This window comes from Symphodus melops (genome assembly GCF_947650265.1).
Source record: "Symphodus melops genome assembly, chromosome: 2".
NCBI lineage: Eukaryota > Metazoa > Chordata > Actinopteri > Labriformes > Labridae > Symphodus > Symphodus melops.
In genome coordinates this window covers 9,011,746-9,036,695 of record NC_136692.1, presented here as the reverse complement: position 1 = coordinate 9,036,695, position 24,950 = coordinate 9,011,746, and the positions used below count along the sequence as shown (strand labels likewise).

Genomic DNA, 24,950 nt, shown 5'->3' with positions numbered 1-24,950 from the left:
CAATCCTGTTTGTGACTAGATGTGCATATAAAGTTGCACCAATCCAGATCCAGAATTACTTGGAGGAAAAACAGTCTTGGAAGATGAATGTGATACTTATCCATTGATCCATTCATTAATACTTCCATTGACACTGAAGCTTAGTGTGTAGTTCTTTTACTTATGGTTTTATTTTATAATTCAAGCTGTAGAATGCAAATGATCCTTTAAGGACGGGGACAGCATGTATTTGGGAACAAAAATGAGATGGCTTATTAAGCTTTTATTTCCATCTTTAACAATAAGAGTTTACATAAAGAAATTCAAAGCCAGGATAAATGACAGTATCAACTTTATTTTAAACAAAAAAAACAAAAAACAGCCTTTTCATCAATTTATTTTTCCTAAAACACTTCTCTTTGTAAAAGAAAATACAGACTTCCCAAATGTCATAACATTTCTTTCTGAAATCTGAAACATTTCACTGTATTATACAGTATTAAATCAATGATTTTGTGCACTTCCCCAAAGACCAGCATTAGTTAAACGCGCCAGGGTCCACATAGGAATAGGCCAGGAAATCTCCCAGCTTGTTGCCTTGATCATCGTAATGCAGCATCCGGAAGCACTTATCACAGTAGAGGCAAGGGTTACACGGAGCAAACTGGTCATTAGTAGTAAACCACCTGAAAAAAAAAGAATCAGAATATTTAAACATCAATTCAGAGTTTTAAAGAACCAAAGCTGTTAAAAAAAAAAACCATTTTACACACCTTCCAATAAAGAGGTGGCAAACTGCGCACTTCTGCGTAATGAGTCTGTGCTTATGTGTGAGAAGTGGATACAGCTTCCTGTCCAGGCAGTCGCTCTTATGAGCCAGTCTGTAAAAAGTGGAGAGAGAGAACGACAGAATACAGGAGTGTTTTCTGAGGAGTCTGCGGTGACCAGAACACAGATTTGTCTCACATTTGAGATATTAAGAGAGGCTTTCATGAGCGGTTACAGTCCGTTAACAATAAGTCAGCTCATAAACGGATCTACTATTACGCATTTCCTGCTGCAGTTAAACCGAGCAACTCAAGTCTTGTGAGAGCGCTCAAAGCCTGTCTGACAATGAGGAGCTTTATTTCAAATCTTGTAGTACTAATTCAACCATTTAGAAAGTGCAGAGCATTTCACATCTTGAGATAAATCTCACCACTAAATATGAAGAAGTAGAGCTTATCACGGTGGACGACGAGAATAAGAATGACTTGGCTTAACACTCTAGGAACAATAAACATCGAAGAATCTTCTGTTGTGTATGTAAGAGACTTTGTGGTCCACACTGAAATGGCGGGCTTAAACAGAGACGTCTTGCTTTGTTGTACGATTGTGAATTTTGAAAGCTTCTAAAATATTCTTTATGATTTATAATAGCTACTGGACGACTCTACCAACTGAGCCACAGCTGCCCAGCCACAGGAAGCAGAGAAGAACTGTAAAGAGTAGAATTCAGAGTAAGTCAACGCCCCGCCCACTCGCTCTCTATAATAATAATAATAATTTATACTTCATCCCACGAGGGGAAATTCGGTTTTACACTCTGTCTAACACACACATAGGCCGAGATACAAACTCATGCACAAACAGGGTTCTAGTGACATGCATTAATGGAGAGGTCTCAGAGTGAGGGGGCTGCCCACAGCGAGCGCTCCAGAGCAGTTTTTGGGGTTCGGTGCCTTGCTCAGGGGCACCTCGGCAGTGCTCAGGAAATGGACTGGCACCTCTCCAGCTACCAGACTTGGTCCGTGCCGGGACTTGAGCCGGCGACCCTCCGGTTCCCAACCCAAGTCCCTACAGACTGAGCTACTGCCGCCCCTATTACCTGCTGCGTTCACACACATCGGCTCGCCTCGACCTCACGCGGACATTTTACACGGCCAGTTTAGAGTCGGAGAACAGATTCTGCTCTTTGCAGTGTCTGTGTGAATAGAGCTTTACAGTAACATGCAAACTCTTTACAGCATCCAGTCAGATTTGTGTTGTGAGAGAAGTAGCTGGGTGAAAGCTGCTTATCAATAACAGCAGCTACCTGACATCCGTGATGATGATGAGATGTTCGCAGTCTCCCTGATGACAGTACAGGTACGGGAAGCCCACTTTAACTTTCAGATCGACAAATCTTGTGTCCTCCATCTTGGCCTGACTGTAAGGCGGGAAGTTGCGAGCCTTTGCCCATTCAATGGTAGTCCTGTATCGTAAACACAGTCAGAGCATCATGAGAGTATTAGTTCAAAGAGATGTTTGTGGAAGTGACTTTTTTTTTTTCTTTTCTCTTTTTAATATCAAACTCATTTCCAGTAACTGGTTACATCCCCGGTTCTAATCGTAAGAACAACATCGTTCTTTTTCCTCTCGACACACTGAATCATCACCGTTACAGAAGGAGGGTGATGAAACTCAGAGCTGTTTATTGTTTTTATGTCACATAATCTTCACAGTAACACTTTCTCAGAAGAAGGTTTTCAAAGTATGAAGGGTCAAGTGAAAATGTTCTTCAAATACTGCAAACCACCATTTTTGGTTATTCTGTGAACGGTATCCTGATCCTGATCAGGAATCACAAGGAGTCAATTAAAGTCCTCTCGAACCAAGATGTCTTTGTTCACGATGATTAGATAAGGTTTGGTGTCAAAAAGTGTATTTAAAGAATCATTTATTATTTTCATACCAATTATGAAGTATAAAGAGTGGGATTTCGGGTTAGTGAGGTAACTTCAGGTTTTATCCTTTTGCCTTTTAACCAGATGCTGATTGAAAAATGGCGTCAGCTTTTTTTTTAAGCAGATCCCATGTAGCACAGACACTGAGAGGATCCTTTGGGAATTAATACAACTGAGAATCCCTTTATTCTGAGCTATCGAGAATATTATCTCAATATTCATGGAAACGTGTTCATGCTTCTGGTTTCCTAAATGAGTGACAAAGTTATCTAAGAATTTGAGTTTTTACGGGGAAATGAAAGGGGCCAGCAGCAGCTCCGTTTAACTTGACATAGTCACGTTTTAAAAGATATAATCTCCAAATAATCTCCCGTGTCATGCTTTTTTCTGGTATTCTATGCTCTTTAATGTGTTTTCCAGGTGTCTTGTGCATGTTCAGGCACATATATGAGCACTGAAATTCAAATTCAGTTGCACGTAACACTCGACCCCTTCGATGAAATTTGTCAGTGCGATGCTTTAGTTTTTCTGGTTTATGTGTAACTACTAGTTACTGGCTCCATCTGGAGAACGTTGATTCTCTCCCTGAGTTCATACCTCTTAACGACTGTGAAGTGTGATTGCGGTTGTCAGGCCTGTGTACATTAAATTCACGGCCTGCACAACGGTGTAAGTGTACACTAGTTTATGATTTCACACTTGATGGGTTGAGGCTTCATACTTTTACATACTCCCAAAATAGAAGAGTTAAAAGAAGAGAAAGAAAACCTTGTTCTCAGTGGATATATTATTAGCTCAGTTATTCTTTTCAAACTGAGGATGCAGTGTAGGATACATGACAAATGTAGCTTTAATTTAAATTAAAATAAACAGAAACACATCAGTGGTATCAATTGTTTCACTTGGGGTAAATCAGAAAAAAAAAAAGGGTGAATCGTTGAATTTCTTCAAATGTTGAACTCAAATTAGTGGCCAAATAATCTGGAAGGGAGGTTTAGCTCTGCAGCTAGTTACAAAGAGAGGATTGTTTTAACCAATCAGAGGAGAAGACTCACCTGCTGATGTCCTGACACTCTGGGAATCGCATGTCGTTATAGAAGACGCCTTCAAAGAAAAAGAAAGCCGACTTGAAGTGATCCTGAAAACGGAAACCATGACCAAATGTCACCTCTCGGGTACAACAACATATGGAAACAGACGTTACAAAAAAAAAAAAGGGGGGGGGGGGGGGGGGGGGTTTGTTTGTAATGGCAAGTCAAGTGTATGCTAGCTCACTTTGCTGATGAAATCTGGAACCATGTCCGGCGTGTTACTGAACTCTCCGCACACTTCCAAGTCGCTGACACAGCAGATGGCATCCTTGAGGTCTGCCAGGCTGTGGGAGCCAATCATCAGCACAGTCATATGAGGTCGCACCGACCTGAACTGAGGAGGATTATAAAGAAAGAAATGTCAGAATAAGAGCTATGGTAGATCTGGAGGCACCCTGAGGAAGATGACGACACACTTTCTCAATAACAGCCGGGTAGTAGACATTGATGGTTAGAATGATTTCTCCTTCAGCGATCATGTCAGTCACTTCTTTTGGTTTTCTTCCGACAGTAATACGTTCCTGGAAATCACAAAGACAAACAAAGCTCGACAATGAGAAACCTGAATGATCACATATGTCTGGTATTTTAACAGTACTTTAATAGACCGACCAGTTCATCAGCGTAGAGGTCGTGTCTGTTCTTGTTTTTTTTCAGAATAGCTTTGTAATCGTGCCTCTTTTTTCTTTGTCTGTTAAAAAAAAAAAAAACACACAGCTCACTGAACTCTGCATGTTTTCACACTGTTGCTGCAAATAGAAGAGGAAATGTGTGAAGAAAAGCCTCGTACATTAGCGTGTTCAGCGTCGCATCTTCAGGTACAATCGTGTCATCGGGCTGCTGATCCTCAGGGTAGCAACGCAGCGAATCAAGGCTAGAAACAGGAAGTAGAAAAGGTTTGTCAGGAAGGCTCAAGTTCAGGCTGTTCATGTGAAGATTAGGTGGCATATACAATGAATTATAGCAACACAATACGAGACATATAAAAGCTGTGTTAGTCTCAACGTTAAGATTAAACGTCTAGTCTCTACAATGTGAAGTGTCTTTTTGAGTCATCCTAACACTGAAATGTGTTTTCTTTCCTGCCAAAGACACAGCATCTACCTGTGTACGCTGTCTTCACCTTGTTTTTCTGTACTCTAATGGTTCAGTTCTCTTTAAGCTGTTTTGTCTTTAGGTCTCTTAAAGAAAAAGTGTTTTCTATAATGCTTCGTACTCAACATCATGTAAGCCTCGTCACGTGCAGAGCACCTTCTATTTTACAGATACATCATTATTGATGTGATCCATGTTTCCCTGAGCTCTTTAAGTGATGTGTTGGCAATTCAAAATGCAACAAGAGTAAAGTAAGAAAGAATTTAGAGTTGCACTTTGTGACTTCATCCTGGAGAACATAAAGCATGTGATAGATAGATAGATAGATAGATAGATAGATAGATAGAGGACGTAAAACCTTCAAATGGTCATACTGAGCATATCGTGATGTGTACTAATATAGCAAGGACTCTCGACACCTCCAGCTCTCCGTATGCTTGTCAAACACACTTTTGTCACACTGTCATGGACTCAGTGTATATTATATCAGTGACAGAGAAACGTTAAGTTCATTTTCATGAGGAAAATGTAAGGGTTTGTTTTCCCGCTATAATTATTTTGCATTGTTTTGCTGGACTTAACGTTGAGTCTCCGTCGGTGTGTCTATGGTTGATACCTGCAGACAGATTTGACTTCAGCCATAGTCTCCGCGTCGATCCGCATCTCTCTGGCAAAGTTGACGTCGAACGTGTCTTCGTCCTCCTCCTGGAAGGAGACGTCGCTCGGCTTCAGTCTCTGCAGCCACTCGTTTCTGAAAGAGTCGATATGAAACGGTTTGGTATTCACATCTGCGTATTCATAATCTGGGATGTTAGTGTTTGGCTCTGACGAGAGCTTGGACGCCGCCATGTTTCCCGTAACTTCCTAAAACGTGTGGAATTGTGGGTAATGTAGTTTTTCAGACTAGCGGCCATGGTTCATGTTGGGATGAGGAAGCAGAGAGGAAAAACGGAATTATTGGATTATTTTAGGCCATTTCTTCTCCCACCTCGACACAAATTCTCTTCTCTACTATAAAAAGTGGAGCAAGCAATCATATTCATATGTTTGAAAAGGTAAAAAAAAAAAAAAAAGGAACATTTTGCGAAAAAACATTATTAGATTGTTATCCCTTCAATAATTAAATTACTTTGGACGAAAAACATTTTAAAAATACAATTATTCAGCTTTACTTTCGTCATTGCAGGGCAGAAATGAACCCATATACAACAACAGGTGATCGGGCTAAATGCAGATAACTAAAGACACATACGTTTGGCCAACAGTTCAGCAATCTTTTCTAAGTGAATAAATGAGGGAAATTACTACAAGACTGGTCAGCCATGTTCACATATCATCAAAAAATGTGAGTTAGAATAAACAAAGAATAAAATGAGTAATTATAATATGAAAATAACACAACAGAATAATGTTATAAAGATCATAAAACTGGAAGATCTGACTTCATAGAGTGCACACTTATTTAATACTATCCTTGGCATTTTCAGATCCTTTCTGAGATATTATAATATCTCAGAATGTATTATTGAATCATTGAATTATGAATCTTATAATGTTTTTTTAATTTAAAAAATTGAATCGAGGCAGGCTGTTTTCTTTGAGAGAAAAAAGACCAGAAATGATCAGTTAAATAAAAAACCTCTCTGTTAAAGACGAGTTGAACAATTATTTGTTGTACACATTCTGTTATACATGTGAACGTGTATCTATTTTAAAAAAAAACAACAACTACTGGATGACATCAAAGCTGATTCTGATACTGACATTTCATACCGAATTTGTAAAAATCAGAATGTCATGGTTTGAAAATGACTCAACACACCATCTACTGTTTATAATCAACCCTGAACTTTATCAGTCCGATTTGACAAGACCACACTGGTCGGGGCTTGTACATTTCCTGAAATGCAGTTCATTTTCCAAATCTAAATGTGATAAAGTTCTGTGAGAAACATACTCCTCATAAACTCACACACCCTAAGCAAGTATTTATTGAAATAAAATAACACACTTTCACCTGCTCTTACCAATTCAAATTAATTTGTCACTTTCTTTTAGGGAGAAGAAGGGATTTCAAAACATACATTTCTAAATGTGTGCAGCTGTATGCTTTAGCAAACTTGCAATTCATTTCAAAATCATGTTTCACCCTAACACTTAGGAGTATTTTCAAATTGATTATTTTATTAATTTCACGAAGAATCAATGATAAAAACATTGTAAAAGAAATACTGAAATGACTGATGAGGAGAAGAAAAAAATAGAGATTTAGGATTTTATAAGAAAGAAATAATTTTGTCCACAAAAGCTTTAAGTATTTGCTTATTAAAACTGATTGTCTTCAGAGTTTTCATTGTCAACAGGTAAAGAGCACAGACAGATTTCAGAGATGTATGAAAGAGGATCAACATTTACAGAGCATCAGAGTATTAAGACTTGATTGTTTGCATCTTAAAGTACATGCTTTATAAGCCAAGCTATAAACTACATATAATAGTGAAAAGGTTAAAACATGGTATATCTAACTCTGACAAACCCAACAGAATTGAAATGCCAAGCAATGTCTCTTAATGAAGACTTGAAGCTGTATTTTATTTTCAACTTTATTAAATGATCCTCTAGGCTTTCTAAAAAGAAAAAGACATTTTCAGAAAAATAAAACTCTTATTTATGCACCTCTAAGTTTAACATCAGTAAATTAGCTTTGTGCTCTTTCTAATTTGTTCCACTGGTTTGATGCGCCACATTTTTAAGAATAATTTGAAAAGGGAAGTTTGTCTAAAATCACATGTTCTCTCTCAAAGTGCAGGAGGGGGAAGAGTAGCCTATTTTTCACATATCCAGGCGTATGCATGAATGATGTCCCGTTGCATGAGGAGACAAATCAGTGGGCTGGTCCTGCACATCACGGCCCCTCCCGAAAACATACCTCATAAATATCGCGGGAGGTGAAACTACCGTTGTGTCGAGAGAAGTCAACTCAACAGGGACTAGTAAGATTTTTTGAGAAGATAACCCTAAATTCTCTTATTCAGCTTATTGTGGTATCTCATCCAAGAACGAATGGAGACGAAAGGCAACTCCCTAGTATCTGTAAGTATTTTTCCTCCACTCCTCGGCAGGTGTTCAGGGACTAGAAGGAGTTCTGCAACTTTTGTTTCATCAAATTAACGTTTTTTAATCATCTCTTTCATCTTTATATGCAGTGTTGACATTGATATATACTGATGTTCAGTCAAGATAAGAAGGTGAAATAATTCTGCAGTAGTAACAGATTATTCGGCATCACCTGATATTTACATGAAAGCAAATGGGTTGTGTTAATTGGATATGTTTTAGACTCTGTGATTTTATTGGCTTTTTTTGCAGGCTTATTGCTTTCTCATTCATAGGTAACTTTATTTAGGGTTTTTTTTTATAGGCTAGTTGCGTGCAATTTGCGATGTTTTAAGGTTTTACAAGACAATATAAGTCTAACCTATGAGCGAGTAGGACACTGGAAACCTCAAATAAAGTAACTTTTTAACTGGACGACCTGTTTCTCTCTCTATTTCAGAACTTAAATAAGTCCAACTTGTTGTTTTCTCTTCAGACATCACTACTGGTCAATAGCAAAGAAAATAAATGATAATAATAAAATAAAATAAATTGCATTGAAATCCAAAAGGTGCGTTGGGACTTTTAGTAACATGGTTTTCCCCTCCTTTCCTGTCAGGTTGACCTAAAACGTCGTGCTGAAGATGTAATGTGAGTGACAAAATTGAAAGTATTTTATATTTTTCAAGTATTTATTTATATAAGCAGTCTTCTGTAAGTAAAACTGAGAGTCTCACTTCTATATCCTCCTTATCATTTTTTAAACAAATGAGACTTAAAACCTCTTATTTTGCAAACCGAGACTTCTGTTTGTAATGCACTAAACACACACTAGAGGTCAGTAGATATATCTTACTGATGTTCTCTCTTCTCTAGTCAGTGAAGGCAGTAAACTGAAAACACACAAATAAAAAACCCAGATTCACACATTCAACTTTAAAATATTAAGTCCTGACAAAAATAATACTAGGTCTGCATAATAAGAGGTTTTAAGGGGTTTATTTTGTTCAACCCAGTATTACAGTTCTAAAATAAAATGAAAGCCTGAAGTTTCCTTCTCTGTTCCAAGGTTCTTGTGCATGATCTGATGATAGATTTGTGTTTGTGATTTTGTATATGTTGGTGAGTAGAAGCCTAGCAACTTGCAATCTCTTCTGCAGATCACCTAAAATGGATTTAGAGACGTCATTGAAGGAATGCTCTGCTGCCCTTGAACTTTTTCTGGATAATCGGTTTTCTGATGCTTTGGCCCTCTTAAAACCCTGGTAAGTCATTGACAATTTCACTCATTTGTCATTCTCACTCTGCATTGCAAGGCACAGCTTCTAATTGTGCTTTTATTTGCCTCTATCAGTGTTTTATTACTGTATTTTTGTCTTCAATTGCATGCTCGGAATAAACATATTGTTTTGGATTTGTCCCCTTCAGGAAGGCTCAAAGCATGTACCACGCAATGGGCTACAGCAGCATCTTGGTGATGCAGGCAGGCATGACCTTTGAACCAAAGGACATGGATGCTGCCATGACGTCACTGAGAGAAGCCCTGCAGACATGCCAGAAGTATGATGTAACATGTGGAAAGTTTTATAACACCAGAAGAGTATTTGGCTCCAAATGTATCCATATACTAACACCATATTTATATCACTATATAAATTGTAACCACATACTTTGTGGTCCTTAAATAAGTTTTAGGAAGAAAACTGGAATAGTGGAGACTCTGGCCAGTCTGTGGTACAGACAACCAGCTGACAACCTCACAGAGGGTGAGTGTAGAGTTCTTCTATCTCCACAGGATGCAAATGAGTGAAAGTAATTACTTGATCACATCACATGATATAAAAATAAGAACATTGAGGGAAATTAAATTGCTTTGGATGGACGTTTACACAACAATGTACCCATTTAGACAGAAATAACCAGAATGGACTTAAATCTAGATAAATATCATTGATTATGTGTTGCATTACAAATACCAGTGAGGTAACTGTTAGAGCTGAGCATAAAAGTCTTCTGTGTGGTTCTATTCAAACACAAATTAATATTCCAAAAATATGTCCTGTGAAATGTCAGATGATTTTTTTGTATCTTTTCCTACAAATGTTACGATGTGTGACTGTTTCTCCCGTTGGCACCAAGACAAAGTGCCGATTACTGTAGCCCACGAAAGAGAGTGTCATTCTGAATGTTTTGCTTCTTTCCTGTAAACAGAAGAGATGCATGCAGAGCTGTGCTATGCTGAAGTTCTGCTGCAGAAAGCTGCCCTCACGTTCCTGGATGAGAGCATCATCGGCTTCATCAAAGGAGGGATGAGAATTCGAAATAGTTATCAGATTTTCAAGTAAGTGCTGAAGAGAGTTTTTGTGTATAGGCTATAAAAACAAAACATTAAAAATGTCGGTATATTCTCAAGTTATTTGTATATTCTCCTTTCAGGGATTGCCAGAATATGGCAAGTGTCACAAAAGAAATGGAAAAACAGAAAAACACACATGTTCACTTCAGGGGCGGCATCAGCATGGGCATTGGATCTTTTAATCTGGTAAAAGCATTTCAGTCATCCTTAAGACCCCTATTTATCGATGCATATCAAATCTTTTAATGTTAAATTGTATTATAATTAAACACAATGGTTTTTAATCCCGTCTTGTCCTCAGATGCTGTCTCTGCTCCCATCCAGAGTCCTTCGATTGATGGAGTTTTTGGGCTTTTCAGGGGACAGGGTAGGTGCTGTCACATAGCACCCATGTATTTCAAATTCTCTGTCAGTATATTCAAAGTCATTTTATAGTGGATGTGTTTTACTATGAAATGACATTCATCATTATGTTACAGGAAGTAGGTTTGTCAGAGCTAAGACAGGGAGCAGGCAGCCACAGCCTGCGCTCCATCCTCAGCGCCCTGACTCTGCTGATGTATCACCTTTACATTACAGTCATTCTAGGTGAGACAGTGGGACCACTGCATCATTTTTTTATAGGCATTCAATCTCCTCATTTTTTTTCTTTAATTTTGAAATAAAATCCATCTTTTGCTTGTATGTGTGTGAGATTGTATGTGGTCAATAAATTCATATTCTTCTCTCTCATGCTCCTCCATCAGGTACTGGTGAAGGAAACCTTACTGAGGCTGAAGCTCTGCTGGCGCCCTACACTCAAAAGTTTCCAAATGTGAGCAGTTTGAAAAAGAAAAACACTTGCTGCAGATGTCATTTTTTTAAAATGTCAGCATATTGAATGCATTCATTTGTACCTTGTCCACAGGGCGCACTCATTCTTTTCTACACTGCAAGAATCGCTTTGCTCAAGGGGAACTTCACATTTGTAAGTAATGCCAATGTCAAAAAGCCATCTCGGCTCCATGTAGGGTTTGTTTGACACATCTGGGATTCTCTGCAGGCCCAGGAAAAGTTCCTGGCATGCATTGCAGCACAGGAAGAGTGGCGTCAGATTCACCACTTATGTTACTGGGAGCTGATGTGGGCCTACTCCTTTGAACAAAATTGGAAGGAAGCGTATCAATATGCTGACCTGCTCTGCAAAGAAAGCAAGTGGTCACAGGTAATTAACAACAGCACATTTTCTACTCTTTGCCCTTGCAGTACTTTTTCACCTCGAATGAGGAGCTGATTTTTTAAAAAAAAATTTGCAGGCTGTTTACGTCTTCCAGAAAGCTTCTATCTTGAGCATGTTACCTGAAGAAGAGGTGAAGAAGCTCGGAGAAAATGTGGAGAGTTTATTCAGGTGGGTAAAAATAGAACCATTATTCATGCACTACATTTGGATGTCGTCCTACAATAACCGGGTTGCATGTTGTTTTGTAGGCAGGTGGATAGTCTCAGACTGAGGATTGCTGGTAAGTCGATTCCAACAGAGAAGTTTGCAGCAAAGAAAGCCCAGAGATACTCTTCTTCTTGCCCTGTGAAACTGGTCGTCCCTGCCCTTGTGAGAAAACAACTTTATATTGCCTCATTACTGCTGTCAATCCAGTACCTGTTTCTAACACAACACTGTTTTCTGCAGGAAATGATGTATGTCTGGAATGGTTTCACTGTCGTCGGAAAAAGACCTGAGCTGACAGAAAGCATCTTGAAAACCTTGGAGAAAGCAGAGGAGGAGCTCAGAGACAATCCAAGTGAGTGAAATGGAAGAATAACGAAAGCACTGACTGTATTTGTTGTGCAACCACTGAAAACTTTTCTTTCCTTTATAGACCCATCTGAGTATCACCTGGATGACCAGTGTGTTGTTCAGCTGCTGAAGGGCCTGTGCTTGAGACAGCTTGGGCGTCTGGTCCAGGCTGAGCTCTGCTTCAATCATGTCATTTCCAGGTATGCTCGTCTTTACACCACTGCAACACTAGACATAACTTTAGCAGTCATATGGCATCAGAAAGCGACTTGACAATGGTGCAGTTTCATAGTATTCTACCAGTTATTTAAAAGTCCTGTTTATATAAAAAGGTTCAGTTGAAGCTAACTACCTGTAGTCTATACTAAAGCAGCGAGATGTGTCATCATCAAAAAATCAGGGAGTCCTTGAGAGTGAGTGAGCGAATCATTAACATCGATCTACATAACAATTTAGTTGTTGTGAAAAACTACACTCTCAGAAATCTCTTACAATAGACTTTTTTTAATTGAATGACTCAAAAAAATATATTGACAGTTATTTAGTTATTATTGTTGTCTGTTTTACGTAAAGTACTGGTATTCCTCTCACTTAAATGGGATGTTTTCAAACTAAAATGTCATTCAAGTTTTACATTTGACCTTGTCTTGCACTTATTTTTGCAGAGAAAATGATATCAAGCATGACAACTACCTGGTGCCTTTTACCATGTATGAGTTGGGCTTGTTGCACAAGCAGAAGGGTGACATCCCAACAGCCATTAGCGTGATAGAGAACGCAATGTAAGTACTTTCAGCCCAAAAAATCTTTTATAGCAACTCTTCCAGAATTGCCTTGATGAAAAGCAGTCCCACCACAGAAAAGGCATCGAGTCTTATGATGGCGTTTCTTTATTGGTTGTAAGGGTCTTGTTAGTTCCTGTAACATGAGTGCTTGAGTATTAAAACAAAGGTTTAATCAATGTTTTATTTGTAGGACAAATTACAAAGACTACAACATGGAGTCAAGGCTACACTTCCGCATCCATGCAGCACTCAACACCATGGGCTCCTACGCAGCCAAACTTCCTCCGTCACGTACTCCGGCTTAAACAACCCCCTGGTCGGACGGTTGACACAAAATTGAGCAACCCTGTTTGCTTCCTTGAATCCTGTTGCTGGACTTGAAATCATCCAGATTGGCATCTTGTTGTCAGTCCCTTGATAATGGTGAATACATCCAAATGTAACTTTGTAGTTCTTTCAGAGCAGAGCTCTGAATTTCTCCCCAGTATGTATTTGATCTGTATGTTGGTGTGTATAAAATTAATCTTATAGTGCATCTGGAGAAAGAAAAGTGTAATGTCTGTGTGGATAAATAACTTTAAGATATTTGGGTATTTTCCACTTATTTATCGCAGCTTTTGTTTTTAGCTTCATGCTCTTTGAAGCTCCTTATAAAGTGTTCTGCTTTGAGATATTCATGAGGTTAAACTAGTTTTAAAGTTTGTTACAAATGCCATTGAAAAATATAAACTCTTGTATTTAACAATGTATGCTGGCACAGTTAAACAATGTATGTAGCCTCATTTTTTAGCTTAACTTTGCAAAAATGAATGGCTTGTGTGTTGAAAACCCTTTTGCGTTTAATGTTTTTCTGAGAAACCCTTTGATTGCCTCATCCTGTGCATTTATTCTGCAACAAAACAAAAAATTCTTACTTGTGTTTAAGATTTCAATCAACATTTTGAATTGCACAAACACAAATCCACAGAACAGAACCAGAACTCTTGAATCAATCATCTGCTCTCTCACTCACATGCTGCCATGCTGGCCAATCAAAACAAAGTTCTGCCATGAGCAGAGCTTGATGAGTTGGCTCTTCTGATTCTCTACAAAGCATCGGCTCTCAGAGCTGCATCTTTTGCTCATGACACATGGGTACAGGACAATCATAACGACATGTCTCTGCTTAAGAGAGTCTATTCTCCCACCCTTTGGACCTGTTGTGAATAAAACTGAATTTATCTAAGCCATAGCATAACCTGCAGATATTCAGGCACTTGCTCTCACTTAAACAAATTCAACAAGAAATTACTCTCAATGAGTTAAAACTCCTCATTTGAATACCTTGCAATCATGGATACTGTTCCTAAATATACTTTCATGATATTAAGGATGGTTTTGATGCTGTTTTGAACTCTAAAGATCAGCTGTAAATGTTATTGATGAATATATATTTAATTATCTACAGGAAAATAAAGGGCTCAGTCTCTGTACATTGCCTGTCAGTGCTTGTGTTTGATCGGACTTTAAGCTGTTAGTTTGCACAGAAGCACACTATTGGCCCGTCTGCATAAGTGCTTGTTTTAGTTCTTAGCTCCTGTGAACTGCTAGAGTCTGGGTGTATGGAGAGGGGAGATGACTGTTGTGCTTGTCACTGTTCCTCTCTGCAGCATTATTCCAGGGTCACTCTGTCAAACAACAAAAAACAAGATATTCATAATCAATCAGAAATAAACAATATATACTCAAAAGCAATGCCTATTAAGATAATACCAATAAAAGAGAGCCGACTGACCTGTATGAAGTCCCATTCAGAATCAAAGGGTTTCTTCAGTAGCATGGCTGCGGGAGACTTCTTCTGAACAATAACATCTGTCTTCTTGGAAAACCTTTGAACCAAATCAACAAGACATGTTAGTTCAGATACAACATCCAAAGTAGTCTAACTACACTTTGAGAGGACAATGATGACATTTGTGGAGCGTTTGTAAAACTCCAACAGCAATCTGGCAAAACATAGTTAAAACTTACATAAAGTGCATTTGTATACATTCACCTATGCCCCTATTGAGACACAGTTATTAAAATAGAAGTGTCAAGGTTTTGTGTTTGATTTAAAAAAGAAAATTGAACACAATAAAACAACACTTTATTTTCCCACTTGTTAATAAGAAAATCATTTTCCAGCAACAGGCTATTCATCTTTACATCTTATTAAAGCAGTCAAAGCACATACACTATATACTATCGACATTTAGTCCCTGCATTTGCATCAGCATGTCAATGAGACTTTGTGCCAAGGATTTGAACGATAGTCCCCCAAACCCACAGCAGGGCTGGTTACCAGTCCACGCTTACCACGTGGTCTGTGGTGATCAGCTGACTCTGGCGGAGGAGGAAGAGGAGTAAAGATGGAGGGGAACAGGGACGAAGCAGAAAGATGTATAGATATAGCGACGAAGGCGCTCGAAGCCGGCGATAAAGACAAAGCTGTGAGATATCTCAACAAAGCAGAGAAGCTGTATCCCACTATTAGAGCCAAAGGTAAACCCGTTTATGGTTGTCATGTCCTTTTCGCACGTTAGGGATGTTTAGTGTTAGCTACATGAACGCTGACGTTTGTTCATATCACTCGTAATGTACCCTGTTGGTAAGGTCATGTTGCCACTAATCGTTTGAAAATTTTAAAGATGGTTATTTAAAAAGCTGTTGTTAAAAGACAGGAAATGAAACAACCAGTTTAGTCAGCCTTAACTAAGTTGTCGGCCTAGCCTTGCGTTAGCTCGCAGGCTAACATACACACCGCCTTGCTGACCTCTTAGTAAATCAGGATTATGTTTGATGAAATGCAGGGAATAAGCATTATCCCCGAGTTGTGACAGCTTTGTACTACAACACCATGCACTTAACACAAATAAGACAGCCGAGAAACGTCAGGCTGTAACCAGCCATCAATTCATGCTAACTAGTTGTCACTTATTGAAACATCTTGGGAAACCAGCCAGCTCACATATACCCATCTTGTCATCTGTAATTTTACTTTTCGTTTAGATCAAATAAAACATAACATCTCGATAATGAGGTAAATACATACAGTAAATAAATGATGCATTTGTCTGAGGCGAGCACCAAACATTGAAGCAGTATAAGGATGGATGTAGAGTTTGTTGTCTCCTGGACTTTATGCTGTTCATCCTAACCTGCCAATCCTTTAATTGAATGACCCAGAGAGAGAGAGAGAGAGAGAGAGAGAGGAGAAGCTAATCCAGGACACACAACTACCATAAGATAACAGTAAACAGGTGTTTAGGATAGAGGATTGACCTGAGTATGTTAATGGTTCCTCCTATGTACAGTATAGTGAGTGACTGTGGGGTGAATGAACATCATATAGCTGCTACAGAGAGCTACTTTCAAAAAATAAAACAAGGCCCGAGCTACTTCTGCGCCCCTGATTTTTGTTTACATTTTGCAGTGTATATTGATATTATTATATGCTTAACTTTTTTTTTCTGACACCGTGTGCTGTCGGCCAGTGCATTTTAATCTGCTTGGATAGTTCTAGAGTTGTAGTAAGTAGATACCCTTTGCTCTGAGTGAGGTTTCATTAATGCAGAGATCATTTTTATTTTTTCATATTTTGGATTTGCTTGGCGAGCTACTTATTGAGGGCTTTCCCTTGTTGGAGACCCCTCTGCTACAGGGGCTGAGATTAAGTGGATTTATTTATCCTGCAACTATGTCAGGTGCACTGTACTGGCTTCTCAGTCTGTTCGTCTTCATATATGCAGGGCTCAAAGGTTGAAAACACTCAAGTCAGTGGCATCTGATAATGGGCGTATGGACTAATGTCATTTAATGTCTTGACTGCCTTTTCGTCACTTAAAAAACAAGATGTTTAAAGTGATATCTATGATATCCTGCTTGCTTCCTTCCTTGTGCTGAAATGATTCTTACTGAGAGAAAAAGCAGCAGGGCATCTGAATTTTTTTTCAGCTTGCCATACCCAACAGGGAAGCCTGTGTTCGAGCCGGTGCCAGTTTAATTCCTTCAGCTGTTAAAGTGTAACTTGTTAGTTGAAATGTAAAAGAGTCAGTTGTCCATCTTTTGTCTGCATAATAATGTGCTTGCACCATCAGGTTACGCTGTTCAAGCTGCTAACAGGAAGCAAGTACTGAACTGTCTTTCCGAGGAAGAGGCTTGAATACGGGGGAGGGCGAACTGCTCATACATTGCTAACAGACTGGTGTGATTTACTAAAAAAAACATATCCATACTGATGTAGGAAAGACGTGAAAGCTTTCCAGGGACTCCTTTCAACCGTGTATTCAACAAACGCATAAACAGAGGAAAGTAGAATATTAATAGCAGTTTTTTTCATTTCCTCCTCGTGGGAGGAGATGTTCATGTTGCAGTGAGTTTACATTTGCTCATGTCTGTCATTGACTGCCTATAATGTGATTCAGTACTAAACACCCTGATGATGCTGTCAGGAGTATTATACAGCAGGCAGCACCCTTACAACACCCTTTATTTATTTTTTAATTTTTTAATTTTTGGTAAATCGCAACACAATCCCACATTTTCCCTTCTGTCATTGAGTTATCTGGTATCATTGCACAGGTTACCATCCGGCTCCACTCAATGTCCAGTCTGCTGTGAATGTGTTTTCAGATGTTGATAATGGAAGAAAGTTTATGTTTCAAACTGCTGATCACTCTTCAAACAAGTCTGTGTGTGAAAGCTGCGAAGTACAACCTGAACAGAGCAGAACAAAAAGGACATTCATGTTAAGATTGTGCTATGGAAAAGAGGGATTGTGGTTATGCAAGACACGATGATAATGTGCTTATGTTATATGAGAACAGGTCATATAACAATGAATAATACATTCAGATAAAAAAAAAAAAAGATGGACATCATAGCAGTTGAAAGCATTCCTGCTGCAAGACCAGAGACGATAAGGTTGCTCGATACTGTTGCCATGCCATCTTATCTTACCACAACGTGCCGTACACATGATCACTATGGTGGAGTTATCAGTGTAACTGTAAATATGAGAGCTGCTCTTTTATCTGTGCTTGTTTGGTGAAGCTTTTGCCTTACTGCGTTATATGCCATGTGTTGTTAAAGGATGCGATCTTTGTTATTTTAATAATTGATCGTTTCTAAAAGGGCAGAAACTTTAAAAAAGCGTGGCATTTATTTTTACAAGACAGGTGCATAAGATAAATAAATCCAGTCAAAGAAAACAAGAAATGTGCCTGATGTTTGGGGCCTGTGATCTTTTCGTTACCGTGGTGTCAATACAGCTTGACTTGAACTAGTACCGTATTGAAGTCTACATTCTAATATCATGGCGGCACTAACGCCCAGCTGTTCAAAAACGGAAATCGAGGTTTCATCATTGCAGAAAACTCCAGAAAAAAATCAGGATATTTGCAGGAGAAGCTGCATATGTAAATGCAAACAGCAGGAGTATTTTTTGATCTGCGGATCTTTCAAGTCAAATCTTCTTTATAGAGTGACCAAAGCCTGCTCTCCCTTTGACTATACCCTTTGATTCTCTGGGCTGTTTTTATTTTTTTCCTACGGAAACACAGCGGGGACAGCCATCATCATCGATCTCAGATTGTTTTGGCTCTATCTGACTTTTTGTGACTCCACCTTTAGTTAGCATACTTCATAATGAGGTAAAGCCATCCATGTGTTCTATTATGAGTTACGTACAGGTCATTCCATGCCGAGTGGTCCAATGCTCCCCACCTCACCATCTCAGATTTCAGTGACATTTTTTGGGTCAACACCAATTTCATTTTTTTTAAATCCTTGAGAAAATGTAGATGGGTATAGTCCTTTTTTAGTCACTACAAAGCACACAGCCACTGAGTCAAGGCCTCCTAAAAACGCCTTCGTGTGTCAGGGTCAGTCAACTGTTTGAGGGGGGGGGGGGGGTGGGAGTACTGTTTGTCAGGAGCTATATCATCTACAGAGCGAAAATTTTACACACGTTCATTTCAGCCTAGGACAAACTTGTATAACAAATTACATGCAAATCTGAGGTGGGGCAGATTTTGAACATTGGCCCACTTGGCATGGGATGACTCGTACAAGAGGTAACCGTGCTCAGGTTAGTCCTGGAGCAATGTGAGTGCAGGGGAATGGGGAGGAGGGATCAGTGGGGCCTAAGCACTTTGCCTTCGTGTGAGTGTGCCTGAAGTGTCAGACTTGTGTCATAGGCCGTTCTTAAAAGCTTGGGTAGTTGTTGGATACTAAGTTCCCTGAATGTCGATGTATTTGTTTTTATCAGTAAAGCACTTTGTAAACAGCTGTTTAAAGGTGCTATGTAAATAAAGCTATTATTATTATTATTATTATTATTATTATTATTAAAGTCAGCTTTAACTGTAATCTCTCTCTTCTTCCATACTTCCTCAGCTTTGTTGGATGCATTACAGAAGAATGGCAGCTCAGCGGGTAACGGTGCGTATCGTCGGCGACCCGCAGAAAGCTCCGAAAGCACAGATGCCCAGGCGGATAGGGAAAGGAGCGAGTCTGGAGGAAGTGACCTGACTAAAGGCTTCACCAAAGAGCAGGTCGAAGGAGTGCAAAGGTGAGGATTTGAAGACAACACTGTTCCGTTGTTGCTTGCTTGTTGGTACTGTAATGTGTCCCTCGTCATTTTTTGGTGCGCTCTAACAAACTGTAACATCAGTGCTGTCTCTATCGGACCTGATTAGGCCTTTCATCTGTGGCTGCAGTGTTGTGCACACAGCGATTGCCATGGGAACCTCTTCAGCTTAGTGTCATGCCCATCAGGGGAGACAGAGAGAGACATTTAGCAGCATGATCTAGATACAGGATAACCACTGCATGTTCTTAATTTAGACCACAAGATATGAAAGGAAGAGGTCGGCAGTCGAAGATTTCATCCAAAAATGTCAGCTTCAGGATACGTCACAGAAAGACTGACGCTAAGTGTATTTATAGGATGAAAACACTGCTTGTTATTCTTGCACTTAAATGTGAGCTCTCAATTCCCTTGTGTTCTTTACTTCAAACCTCAGGGACCCTCCTGTGGGTTTCAAATTGCATCATATCTTCTATCAAGGCTTTCACAACGTTTACCCTTTCCCCTCCTTACAGACTCTAATATTTAATCTATAAATGATATCCCATATTTTGAAAGGAACAGTACATTGCAGCATTTAGCTCTGTTGTTTTGAGAATGCAAACAAACATTAACACTCTTCCTCTCTGCTAACGATGGCTTCAAAAGACTCTTTCTTTAGCCAGGTGTCCGTGTTCTCTTTTGTGCTCCTGTAGAAAGGTGGAGATTTAAAACGGCGCGCTCCATAAAAGAGGACCCACACCCTCTGTTAATAAACAGAGCTCTGGTGATCATTTACTCAAAAACACTTAATCCGTTAAAATACTCTGTATTAGATGAGTATATCCAGAAAATAAAATGATACATAAACTATAAATGATATCAGTGGAAATCAAACCACTATCAGAAATCAAGAAAGTTTCGATGCTTGTTTTCCTTGTTTCCTACTTCAACTTTTGTCTTTATATATCAAACAGAGCTTGGATTCCTCTGGAAGAGACCCAGGTCATATCCAGATATACTCTGTGTTTGTTAGAATAATATCAAGGGTTTGAAATAGAGTACAGTGAAAAGAGTGTTAAAATCCACACTGTTTATGTTGAAGAGCGAAGCTTTAAAGATATGAAAAGACTGAGAACTGTGTTGGACTGAGTAATGGATTTAGGCTGATCAAAGGTTGTTTTTTTTTTTTTTTTTAAAGCTTAAGTTTCAGGTTTGTAGGACCAAATGGAGTGCTTGGGTTCTTTATCTCACCCAAGCTGTTTCTTGCTAATGCTATAAGTCGAATGTATTTCTAAATGATCTGAATCACCTGTGAGAGTACAGAAGAACACAGTGCTTGAATAGGAACTCAGTTGTGTGACTTGAGCTATGATCATCAGGTGGTAACTTGTCGTATGCATGAGCCTGCTGTTGTTCAGAGGGCGACGGGGAAAAGAGACAGTTACATTTAAACACCCGCCTTTCCACTGCATCATTTTCATCTGCTTTACTGTCTTTCAGAATAAAACGCTGTAAAGACTACTATGAAGTTTTGGGGGTCAATAAAGAGGTGAATGAGGAGGAGCTAAAGAAAGCCTACAGGAAACTAGCACTCAAGTTCCATCCAGACAAAAATCACGCACCAGGAGCAACGGAGGCCTTTAAAAGTAACTCATTCAGATTTTTAACTGAACTGTTCTTAGCACCCCTGTGACTGATGCATGTTTAATAATATGTCCTTTAAGAGTATTTATACACTGACTGCTAGCATGTAGAAAACACTGTTTGAAAGGATTAGTGATCGTAGTTTCTTTGCCGCCTCTTTGATACACCACGTGTAGAGATTGGCAACGCTTACGCAGTGCTGAGTAACCCAGACAAAAGGCGACAGTACGACCTGACGGGAGGGGATGAGCCGAGCAGCCCGGGTCACTCGCACGGAGGAGGCTTCGACTTCCACAGAGGCTTCGAGGCCGACATCACTCCAGAAGACCTCTTCAACATGTTCTTCGGAGGAGGCTTTCCCTCCTGTAAGTACCTGTACATTTTCTCCATTGATTGTTGCTTTTCGAACAGTGAATTTTACAGGAAAAATAATGAACTCATCAGATGTGCTGAAATGCTTTTCTACACTTTGCCTCTATTTTTCTTTGAAGACAAGTAATTATAGCGATAACTTAATGTTTATAGCACTCTTCAAAAGCAATTTAGAAAGCCCTTTACCATTAAAAGAATCAAAACTAGGAACAAAAGATACACAATATGGCAAATGATACAAGAAACAAATAAACAGGTTAATAAGACCAAACGTCAATTCACATAGAGAAGTGAGTTCAAAAAGAGGTTTAAACAGGACACTGAATTCGTCTGCCTGACTTGTCCAGGCAGGGAGTTCCACAGCTGTGGGACTGCAACTGCTCAGTCACCTTTTCTAACTAGTACAATTTTAGGTTGAACAAGTAAAGACCTGCTGGAGGATGTCAGGCAGCGGTGAGGCTCATCGGGAGCAAGCATGTCACAGATTTAATAGTCACTTCTCGTGATCCGCGTGCCTCTGTTGAGAAAAGCAGGACTGCCTCACTTTGGTCACCTGGGTGCCAATAGATAACCCTGAGTCAAAGACGACCCCCAGTTTAGGGGCCTATCTGCAAAATCGGTGCAAACAGATTTATGAAAGCGATTGTTGATGAAGCCAGTCCTGGAGTCAGAGGGAGTGATAAGGAGCACATCAGATATAAAGGTGGCTGCTCATGTTCTGTTTTCTTTTAGACGTGCATAAAATTGCACACGAAGCCTGATAAGATATCTTAAGGTAGAAACAAATGAACATAAAGTGTTTTTAAGTACTGACATTGTCTTTCTTTTTATCTTCAGCGACTGCACACACCTTCACCAACGGCAGAACGAGCTTCAGCCATCAGGCGGATTACAGACAGGAGAGAACAGAAGAACGAGGAGATGTATGTAGACGCATTCAGATTTATAACTGTGTGTAAAAGTGAAATGAGCTGTTTCATACGCACCTTCGGAAAACAAATCTTCTCATTGCACTGTGTTTGCCTCTAGGGTGGTTTCTCAATGTTTATCCAGCTGATGCCCATCGTAGTTCTGATTGTAGTGTCAATACTGAGCCAGATGATGGTGTCCCCTCCACCTTACAGTCTCTACTCCAGACCGTACGTACTGAGTATTCTTCTGTTGTTGAATTAATAAACTGTTCAAACCTGTTGTCAACTTAACCTTAGAGAAATGTCTCTTTAAGGGCTTTAGTATTCCATCCTCGATTTTTTTATTTTTTTTTATTTTTTTTTACACTTGTATCTGTCATCCTTTTTTTTTACAGTTCTTTCTTTTAAAATGGGATCCACTATTAAACTAAAAACCAACTTTTTTGTTCAAACAGCTTGTACTGCCTCTCTCTGTTTCAGATCCACGGGGCAGACAGTGAAACGGCAGACAGAAAACTTGCGCGTTGACTACTACGTCACAAGAGATTTTAAGTCGGAGTTTAAGGGCTCGGCGATGCAACAAATTGAGAAAAATGTTGAGGAGGACTATGTATCTAATGTTAGAAATAACTGTTGGAAGGAGAGACAGCAAAGTGAGTAACACATGTGCAAACGCAACTTTTAAAGCTTTTTCCTGGACTCTTGTTTTAGCACTCACATTGTGTTTTTGCTTTTCTCATCCAGAAACGGACCTGCTGTATGCTGCTAAGGTATACAGGGACGACCGGATGCGCAAGAAGGCGGAACTTATGACAATGGATAACTGCAGGGAGCTGGACAGACTAAACAACCTATTCAGAGGAGCATGAGTTGGACCCTTTTAGATTAATGTACAGAATAGATGTGTATGTTCATGTTTTTTTTAAAGAAAGAGTCTTGACTCTAGGAGCAAAAACTTACAGAAACGATTAAGTTCTACTGTCAAAGTTTAAAAATGTCCATTCTCTCATATCCCCCCCTTCCAACTCTTTCCTCACTCCAGCCTGACTCCAGGAAATCGCCTTGTTACATCACAATGAAACAATCTACTCACACTGCAGAAAGCCCCAGACCTTCTGACCTCTGCTTTTTCTTGTGTTGTCTGAGAGACAAGGACACTTGATTGTAAAGGCATGTACTGTTGAGTAATAAGAAACCCCAGAGACATTCTTCACAATAAATTCACTGTCAGCTTTCAGCATCATCTGCTTGAGGTAAATATGCAGTAAGACGGATACTTTGTAGGTTTGTCTGGTGGGGTTGACCTCCAGCCAAATCCATTTCTTGAGGGACACAGGAACGAATGAAGAAAATCAAAAAAGAAAAGCATCTTTTATCCTTCCACTCCGTTCCAAATGTGAGCAAAGATCCATATGTAAATCATAAAGAAGTATCTGTGATTTTGCTACAAGAGAATATTTTATGATTACTTCAACATTTGAAGTTGGTTGGGGCTTGACGTGGAAGGACCTTTAAGCTGTTCATAAATTGTTGTAAATTTTAATTTTTGAATGTTTTGAAATTTATGCAGTTATTTAAGAAACTATAGAGGAAATGTTTTTCTTCAATGCTCGCCTAATCATTTAAATAAAGTCAAATTATTACAATAGACTGAACTTTTTTTGCATTGTTCTGTTATTTTTTGATTCTTTAACAAAAATATAGGGGGAATAACACGTCACATTGTGCCTTTATTCATTTCTGCTGTCACGCCTTTATATTGTAGATCAAATCAAAGTGAACAGGGCTTTTTCAGATTTACACTATTCTCGAGACGTTCAGTCTTGTAGATAATCCTAAATAGCGAGCACATACCGCTTCACTCAGACATGGAATGTAACCAAGTAGGTCATTGTTGCTTTCTCATAGATTATAATCAGTCCAAGCAATGTCAGTCTAGGTCTTTGTTCAGACATATACTCTGAAAGTAGATTTATTTAAACATTTTCATGTGAGGAGGGCTGTTGTTCTAATTAATGTAAGTATGGCTATCATTCATTCGATTTAGGCAAAAAATCATTTTTCTCAAAAAATGACCGGCAATTATTTTAAGAAGGATATATACAGTGTGTGTGTGTGTGTGTGTGTGTGTGTGTATGTATATAAACCTTCAAAATGACATGCCTCTTTGTCTGCTAATACGTCATTTTATTTGACATATGCAGACATACATCTGCCCAATAAGTGGTTCTATTCCCAACCACTGGGGCCCTTTGTCTCCAAGCATATTGACCTAATGACCTTTTATTTTTTCAAAATGTATTTACTAGTTGTTTATGTATTCTTATTTTTATATTTTCTTGTTTTACTGTTTTTGTCTTTACCCTTTTATGTGTGAGGTAAAGCTGTGAGACTAACAGTAATAGTTGTTTATTTAAAAAAAGAATAATTTGCAAAGAGGTTGAAGACTTTTGACTTAAAACTAAAGTCTGGCATTTTAATATGGTGAAATGATTTTGTTTCATGGCCCGCCGATAGCGACGGGTGTGAAACTATGTAACTGACAGTCTA

The 24,950-nt window shown here is 39.0% G+C and overlaps 3 protein-coding genes across 4 annotated transcripts; 2 read left to right on the top strand and 1 right to left on the bottom strand.

Annotated features, from left to right (window-relative positions):
- Positions 1-330: 330 nt before the first annotated feature.
- snapc3 (small nuclear RNA activating complex, polypeptide 3) lies at positions 331-5,776 on the bottom strand. The gene is made up of 9 exons (XM_079337696.1): positions 5,487-5,776; positions 4,566-4,649; positions 4,388-4,466; positions 4,192-4,296; positions 3,960-4,109; positions 3,740-3,822; positions 2,054-2,212; positions 753-860; positions 331-665 (listed from the first exon to the last, which is right to left on the bottom strand). Exons 1-9 carry the CDS (start codon positions 5,717-5,719, stop codon positions 518-520), a joined length of 1,149 nt encoding a protein of 382 aa, XP_079193822.1. The 5' UTR covers positions 5,720-5,776; the 3' UTR covers positions 331-517.
- Positions 5,777-7,844: 2,068 nt separating this feature from the next.
- Positions 7,845-14,345, top strand: LOC306819497 (tetratricopeptide repeat protein 39B-like). The gene is made up of 18 exons (XM_079336896.1): positions 7,845-7,957; positions 8,586-8,617; positions 9,127-9,231; positions 9,395-9,526; positions 9,656-9,732; positions 10,178-10,307; positions 10,403-10,508; positions 10,624-10,689; positions 10,802-10,910; positions 11,069-11,136; positions 11,230-11,289; positions 11,365-11,526; positions 11,618-11,709; positions 11,790-11,910; positions 11,989-12,100; positions 12,179-12,296; positions 12,762-12,878; positions 13,072-14,345. Exons 1-18 carry the CDS (start codon positions 7,934-7,936, stop codon positions 13,184-13,186), a joined length of 1,746 nt encoding a protein of 581 aa, XP_079193022.1. The 5' UTR covers positions 7,845-7,933; the 3' UTR covers positions 13,187-14,345.
- Positions 14,346-15,163: 818 nt separating this feature from the next.
- On the top strand, positions 15,164-24,050 carry dnajb14 (DnaJ heat shock protein family (Hsp40) member B14). Of its 2 annotated transcripts, XM_079333796.1 has the most exons (9): positions 15,164-15,404; positions 19,299-19,473; positions 20,974-21,119; positions 21,294-21,482; positions 22,327-22,412; positions 22,519-22,628; positions 22,881-23,053; positions 23,145-23,305; positions 23,443-24,050. In XM_079333796.1, exons 1-8 carry the CDS (start codon positions 15,272-15,274, stop codon positions 23,267-23,269), a joined length of 1,137 nt encoding a protein of 378 aa, XP_079189922.1. In that variant the 5' UTR covers positions 15,164-15,271; the 3' UTR covers positions 23,270-23,305; positions 23,443-24,050. The 2 variants fall into 2 exon arrangements, with proteins under 2 accessions (XP_079189922.1, XP_079189921.1); XM_079333795.1 differs by having other exon boundaries at positions 23,145-24,050.
- The last annotated feature ends 900 nt before the right edge of the window (positions 24,051-24,950 follow it).

What these genes read in the sequence shown, in the direction of transcription:
- snapc3 (XM_079337696.1), bottom strand. Translation starts at nt 5,719, where the DNA reads ATGGCGGCGTCCAAGCTCTCGTCAGAGCCAAACACTAACATCCCAGAT. An exon ending in GAGTGTCAGGACATCAGCAG is followed by an intron (nt 2,213 to 3,739) that starts GTGAGTCTTCTC and finishes TTTACGATACAG; the next exon opens with GACTACCATTGAATGGGCAA. An exon ending in TGCCACCTCTTTATTGGAAG is followed by an intron (nt 666 to 752) that starts GTGTGTAAAATG and finishes TTTTTTTTTCAG; the next exon opens with GTGGTTTACTACTAATGACC.
- dnajb14 (XM_079333796.1), top strand. Translation starts at nt 15,272, where the DNA reads ATGGAGGGGAACAGGGACGAAGCAGAAAGATGTATAGATATAGCGACG. An exon ending in AGCAACGGAGGCCTTTAAAA is followed by an intron (nt 21,120 to 21,293) that starts GTAACTCATTCA and finishes CACCACGTGTAG; the next exon opens with AGATTGGCAACGCTTACGCA. An exon ending in TTGGAAGGAGAGACAGCAAA is followed by an intron (nt 23,054 to 23,144) that starts GTGAGTAACACA and finishes TTTCTCATCCAG; the next exon opens with AAACGGACCTGCTGTATGCT.
- LOC306819497 (XM_079336896.1), top strand. Translation starts at nt 7,934, where the DNA reads ATGGAGACGAAAGGCAACTCCCTA. An exon ending in TCAAGGGGAACTTCACATTT is followed by an intron (nt 11,290 to 11,364) that starts GTAAGTAATGCC and finishes GATTCTCTGCAG; the next exon opens with GCCCAGGAAAAGTTCCTGGC. An exon ending in AGCGTGATAGAGAACGCAAT is followed by an intron (nt 12,879 to 13,071) that starts GTAAGTACTTTC and finishes TTTTATTTGTAG; the next exon opens with GACAAATTACAAAGACTACA.